The sequence below is a fragment of the Medicago sativa genome, chromosome 3 (genome assembly GCF_051527215.1).
Source record: "Medicago sativa cultivar Bolivia chromosome 3, Bolivia_mono, whole genome shotgun sequence".
Classification (NCBI taxonomy): Eukaryota; Viridiplantae; Streptophyta; class Magnoliopsida; order Fabales; family Fabaceae; genus Medicago; species Medicago sativa.
Genome location: NC_140751.1, coordinates 3,461,010 through 3,468,135, shown reverse-complemented (window position 1 = coordinate 3,468,135; position 7,126 = coordinate 3,461,010). Strand labels below are relative to the sequence as shown.

Below are 7,126 nucleotides of genomic sequence, written 5' to 3'. Positions count from 1 at the left end.
ATCGTACTCCGATTTCTCCAAATCGGGCTCCGATTTGACAGCATCAGCAAACTTCAATTTCTTCAATTTTGAGTCACTTTCACAACATAGGATATATACGTGAAACTCTTTACTTAGTTTAAACTAGAGTAAACTTTTCATGATAGTTTTTTTATTACTATTCCGATCTCTATTATAAGATAGTTTATTCATTAGATTTATTCGGTAAATGATGTACTTGATCTATATTGAGAACTTGAAACTTTATTTACTGAATGAACATAAAAAGTGAACTTAATCTTATAATTGAGACCAGAGATAGTATTACACTAAGCATGGTGTTATATAAAAGGCAAGTAATTGTGTGATTAGTATGAAGATGATAATAATTTTTTAATAAAAATGCTTTTTTAATATCTGAAAATCTGCTAAATCCCATCTAGGTGACATCCGCGCACTAATATGAGGCGAGCAAAAATATCATTTAACGAATTATATTGAGTTAAAGTAGTGGTTAAAGTTTTTGTATAAAAGATGATTCGTCACCCCTCGATTTCGACATGAGGGATAAATGGTTTGAAAAGATATTTTCAAATTTAAATGGAATCTAATTCTGCTATATATAAATAGTAAGTGAAACAACCCTAAAGTTTTCTTAGGTTATGATTAGAGGTGGTCATGTGACTCTTATCAGTCAACCATTTCCCAACTTAATATGTTACATATATTAAAATGAAGAGTAACGCTAGGGTCACCTGACTCTAACTCACTCTTAGGATGTGGCTCCAATAGATGGAGTGTGCCCAAAGGTGTGTGTTAGAGGATGTGACCCTAGCCTTCCTCTTAACACGAAAAAGTATGTTTTCAAGCCATTTTCATTACATCTAGCAATTCTTTAGGTTTTTAATGCATGTTGAATTACTCATCCAAATTAAAGTTTACTAATTGTTATTGCCCTTTGAGGTGTTTTGGATAGGAAGGGAGAAACTTTTCCCACCATCACACAACTTTAGATGTGTTTGTACATATCTAAAAAACACAAGTAAACTTTCAGAACATGTGGTTTTCTAGAAAACCAGAGGACCTCATCTCAATTTGGTTTTGTGAAAATAAACTTGGCTAAATAAACAGGTAATAATGAGACAAACATCACCCGTCTTATTTGGTTTTCGCGAACAATAGAATCAAAATGCTCAATACAGAACAATCATTGCCAGGTCTCAATTTTATAAATACTGTTAGAAGTGTTTCTACACCATTGAAAATGATCATAAACTATCAAAAAAGTACAGGAACTTTATGAACTTTTTGCACCAATTGAATTGACTAACTCAATTCCTGTCAAAGGATTTCCAGTATGAAGTTGAAGAACCACATCACCAACAACCTATAGTAAAACAACAGGCAAGAAAAGTATCAGATTTCACAGTAGTTTTGTTCTTCTTTTTAAATCAAAAATTCAAAATCAATAGTACAAAAGCACTTTAAGCATAGGGAAAAATATCTTTAGTTTTTACAGATCCATATAATTCTGGAATAAGTGGAATATGAAACAGCCACACAAACCTTAGCCATGGATCTATAGGAGTGTTCTGTAACGCCTGCAATATGAGGAGTCATGATAACGTTCTTAAATTTCAATATCTGATCATCGGGATCTAATGGCTCCGTCCATGCAACATCGGTTCCTAGCCCTCCTAAGTGTCCGGATTCAAGGTTTTTGACCACAGCCTCATAGTCTAAAAGAGGACCTCTAGCAACATTAACCAGAAGGGCACCCTGAAATAAAGGAATTCGTAACTTACAACTATTTCAAGCAAAATAAACTTTTAGACATTTACTTCTGCAATCATATCTTGATCAAGTATCATATCTTCCCCAATCTAGCCTATATAAAACAACAAGAAATGTCTGCGATCACTACTGGTTTCAAGCGCAAGAGGTTGGTGCGCAGGATGTATGAGTGCTTAAAACTACGGGATACTGAGTTTGATTCCTACTGATAAAAAAATAAAATCACTTCTGCAATCGTATCTTTCCAAATTCCAGTTATACATTATTTCTATGTATCAAGATAGTATTAATTACCCTTATCTTGATCAAAAGTCTATTCTGCTACAAATCATATCAGTCAAATTCTTTCAACATGTATCATCCTCAAGCCAGCATGTGATTGGAAATTTGGAACCTCACCATGTCCTCCAACTTAAAGCCTTAGGTTACTAAATTTAATTTCATAGAGAATAGGCTGTCATATCAACTATGTCTAGTTCTAAAATGTAAGCGAATTAAAATACAAGAGAAAATAATCAAAGGATAAATCGTAGGGAAAAGCTATCACACTGAAATTTTAGCAACTTCATTAAGTAAACATAACAACGGCTCAATTGTAAGGGAACATCCCAGGAGGACAGATTTTTATCTTACCACAACTCATTCTTCAGTTAAACAATAAAATCACTCCATTATTTTCTCTATTTCCATTGTATTCCTAAAAACACAAAGGACCTTGTCCCTGCATATATATATATATATATATATATATATATATATATATATATATATATATATATATATATATATATATATATATATATATATATGTGCGTATGCACGCGCACACACACCAAAGAATAAAGACATAAGACACAGTTACTATCATCCTGTACATACGTTATGAGCATATACCTCCAGTTCTTATCACTATTTCTTCCACTTTAGGACAAATGTCCTCCTTCACTGTTAGTTGGTTGAAGCAAGGGAATTAATGTTGATGAATCTTAGCCGACCTCGGCTGAATCGACTTCCATCAACAAAACAATAAATATGTTAATGACTAGGATTGGATTTAGAATGATGATGGTGATTAGGATTTGTATGAATCCCCTCTATGTTCCTATTTGGTAATTTGATGTCCTAATCAATTACAATCAACTTCCTATGTTCACCATAGTTTAAAAAATTGATCAAGACCAATTTCTTGGCTCAAGATCTCGTTTATCAGATACATCACCCTAATGTCTTAGACAAAAACTAATATTACCAAAAGTTTGATTGAACGTTAAACTATTACTCAACATTTGTGAATTTCCTATGTGTAGATAAATTAACCATAGAACACTACACCATGTTCTCCGGTTACAAAATCTAGTTTTGATAGTGAATTGTTCCGTAAAATTATTTCAAAGTTGATCAAACAACGAAAAGCATTAAACAAAAGATATAATAAATAAAGACAAATCTCATATTGAATATAATTTAAGAGGTCTCATGGCTTACATAGCTCAAACAATTCATTATTCAATCTTGCTGCTAAGGGTTGAAAAATTGTCATTTCTGGTTGCTTGGGTCGCACTTCAAATTTATGTCTTCCATTTGTCAAAATTTGGAACCCTTGCTTCTAGTTGAAATTTGGAATAAATAAACACTTTTTCCGTTCATGCACGTTCATCACGATTCCCTTTAAGTGCGTTGTACTTACCGGCGCTTCTAATCTTATCAATAATTTACACAAAAATTTAATATAATCTATCAATTAAAGTCCAAAATTAAGGTAGTGCTGGTGAAACTTTTTTTATGTTAAAAAAGTACCCTTTTTTAAAAGCTTACCAATATTTATTTGTTGCAATATAAAAGTGCTTCTCAGAAGTTTCCCTTTAAAAAGACCTACCTAATGTTTCAATATTGAACCAGTCCAACTGAGAATCAATAAAGTAAAAATCGGATATGCTATGCTTAGAAATTAGTGCAACCCGGCTAAAACCGATGACCTGACGGTTAAGTCCAACGGGTCAATACCTAAGCTTTGACCGCATTTTCACTATTTTTAAATAAAATCAGAAAACATTGGAACTACCCACCTTATAGGAACTCAATGATTTGGAGTTCATTTGGACCGTCGTTTAAAGTGCTAGAATAGAACACTTGAAAAATTTACAAACACATGTTGGTTTGTAAATTTCTTCCACCTCAACACAACTTCATATTTTGACAAAATAAAAACACACAAATTATGTTGTCTGATAATACAGTTTTAGAACACAGTAAACCAAACACCTCATCTCAATTTGGTTTTCACAAACAATACTAAAGAACAAGCAGTACATGAATTACCGGCACAGACTCCAAACAAAACATTTACATATCATAACTAATAATAATTTGAGAAAATAAATTAACCGAATGAAATTATGTGTCCATGTCATGTTGATGTCGGACAAGGAAAATACTCAATACAAAATCATTGTCTGATCTTAACTTTATATATAAATGGATACAATATGAGGTGTCATGATGACGTTCTTAACATCGATCTGTGCCTGCTTGACCCTCATAAATGACCGGATTCACCAGAACATCCTGAAATATTTATTTAGTATAACTGTTTAACTAGACAACCAAATAAAGATATAGCTATTTACTTCTGCAATTATATGTACTCTTGATCAATTATCATATCTGCTCTTATCTAATATATAAAATTACAATTTGTTTATGCAATCATATCTTTTCAAATTATATATGTGGCTCTGATCAGATTATAAACAACTTAATTATACACTCGTAAGCCCTTATCATAACAGTTCTTACTTACAAGCTATTTCTATAACAAAAGTTTAATTAAAAACAAACTGTTTTCGCAAGCTATTTCTATATCAAAGTTGTGACTACTCATACATGTGACTCAAGATGCATACAAGAGAATGCATGCACACATATTCTTGGAAAATCAATTTCATTACCATTATGCAGATTCTAGTTTCTCTGTTTCCTCAACATATAGGTATTAGTTCTTCATATTTCTATCATTTATTTTCTAGACCAATATATCTTATTATATCCTATGAATCCAAATTCAATTTACTCAAACAAACATGTATAGTTGTGGAATGGTAAGAATGAATAATTAGAATTGTATACATAAAAGGGCATAGAGAATAAAAAAGATTAAAGCTTTTTGATTCTGTGATTTAAGATGCACACGTCAACATGCATACACTGCACACACATATTTGTTTCTATAAATAAGGGTTTTGTAATTTATCCATTAAAAGTAAGTTATTATAACTAAAGACATTGCGGGAAATAGAAACATAAGAAGGATGCAAAAATGAAATTACTAAACCAAAAAAACTATCTTTAAAAAGTTGTTGGATGCACCTTTCACCTTATAATAATGACTTGCTGAAGTCAACCTTTGCTGTGGGTGAGTTTTGAAGCAAAAAGTCCACCAATTTGGCATGTATCCATGGTTGGAAGAAAATTTTTAATTTTAGTGACTTCAAGTTACACAACAAGGAAGGGAGCTTAACCTTCAATAAATCAGGAAACAATAAAAGATCCTAAACAAACAAGTATTACGATCAGTTGCAAGTCATATTTTTTATAAAACTTATAAATACAATCTAAAAAGCAGCATTAATGCTAAAATATAAAGTACCGTAAGTGCAGAGGAATTGGCGGTCAATGATTCGATATTAGCAAGTTCAACCAGCCAGCTGAATAGAAATGATTGTTTGTTCCTTCGAAAACTCAATAAATGAATATTTACATGTTTGATCGAAGAGAGAACGCTCTTGCTCCCAAAAAGTTTTGGAATATATTCACCACCACTATAATCAAAGGTATGGACAGTTGGAGAATATAACTCGATTCCGAAAGAGGATCTGAAATTGTTCCTAGGATCTCTATCATACATACATATAGTTAAATTGAGAAGCTTGGTACTTGAAATGTGAAGGTTTTGTGCATCCAGAAGTACACAGCAGTCAATGATCAAAGTATTCAACATGTTAAATGTGGAAAAGGGGTCGACGCAACCATCTTCATCACTTGTGCTGCAACGAAAGGCAAGGTGCCTTAGAGACAGAGTGGTTAATGCTGGGAAATTGAGAGAATTTGGAAATATTTGTGTCGAGCCAGAGCGAATCAAAGAATAACCGGAAAGATGAAGGGAGGTTAAAGTATGAGATGAAAAGAAGCATGGTGGAAGGTGTTGAATAATAGCATAATTGATTTGAAACTCTTGGACATTGTGTGAAAAAGCATATTCTATAATCTTTCGGTATAGGTTAATCCCGATATAAAAATGATTGTTCTGCAAACAGAAAGCATGGATAGCTGTTGAGTGATCACGAAGAGAGAAAATTTGAGACAGGAATTGTTTAAAACTTCTTTGGGTTCTAAAGTTTGACCAACTTAACGCAAGGGTTGGAAGAGTCTTCCAGAGATTGATCCATCTTTTTGATAAAATACAAGTTTGAACGGCCTCTTTGGCCTTTAAAAAGGAGAGTATGTGATGGAGAACGCAATCAAATAAATCACTGATATGGTCGTCTTTGTCTTGGCTGTCTTCCTTACGTTGCCTCTTGTGTCTTTCCATTGTTGCCTCTTGTATTAGTCTTCAAAATTGGTTGATAAGTTTTTAGTTTTTACTTTCAAAAAAAAAAAAAAAAAATTTAGTTTTTAAGAATCAAGAAATATAACACAATAACAGTTAACAAACATATAGAAAGAAGAGGGGATACCTTGCAAGCACCTGCCTCTAACGAGAGGGAGGATGATATTGGTCGGAGGACAATGCATTTGCGATGGTATTTTGAAGCATGCATTTGAGTTTATTAGGGTTCTGTAACTGATTAGTGGGCTTGGGCCTTATATTTATTTTTAGGCAGATTATTTTCACACTTTCTTTGCTTCTCGCGCACCCTCTATATTTCCCGCTTTACCGGTTCATATTATATAATCTGTATGAGCCTTTCTAGTGCGAAAGCAAAATAATTGTAAAGTCTGTTGTGGTTGATAATACATAGTGTAAGAAACCGATCTAGTGTGATCAAGAATTATAGTGTTGCTCAGAGAACATTCTGGTAGTTGTACTATGATGGAAAATCCCACATTGGGTGAACAAGAATGATTCTCTTGTGTGATTCTCTTACCCTTATGTTTTATTATCTGTTTTAAACACAAATCAGATACAATCACATTCAAGGTTTTAAAACACGGTCCATTACCGAGAAAAAGGCCGCGAAAAAAAGGTACAGGTAGCAGGCGTTACCGTTTTTCACCGTTTTTACGGAGTGAACAAAAATCATGACGAAATGTCGTTACGGCCGCGACGAAACATCGTTACGGCCGCAAACATATG

General features: G+C 33.0%; 1 protein-coding gene across 1 annotated transcript; it reads right to left on the bottom strand.

Annotated features, from left to right (window-relative positions):
* Positions 1-1,117: 1,117 nt before the first annotated feature.
* On the bottom strand, positions 1,118-6,361 carry LOC146934960 (F-box/LRR-repeat protein 25-like). The gene is made up of 4 exons (XM_085750196.1): positions 5,420-6,361; positions 5,175-5,291; positions 1,546-1,644; positions 1,118-1,366 (listed from the first exon to the last, which is right to left on the bottom strand). Exons 1-4 carry the CDS (start codon positions 6,359-6,361, stop codon positions 1,277-1,279), a joined length of 1,248 nt encoding a protein of 415 aa, XP_085606322.1. The 3' UTR covers positions 1,118-1,276.
* Between the last annotated feature and the right edge of the window lie 765 nt (positions 6,362-7,126).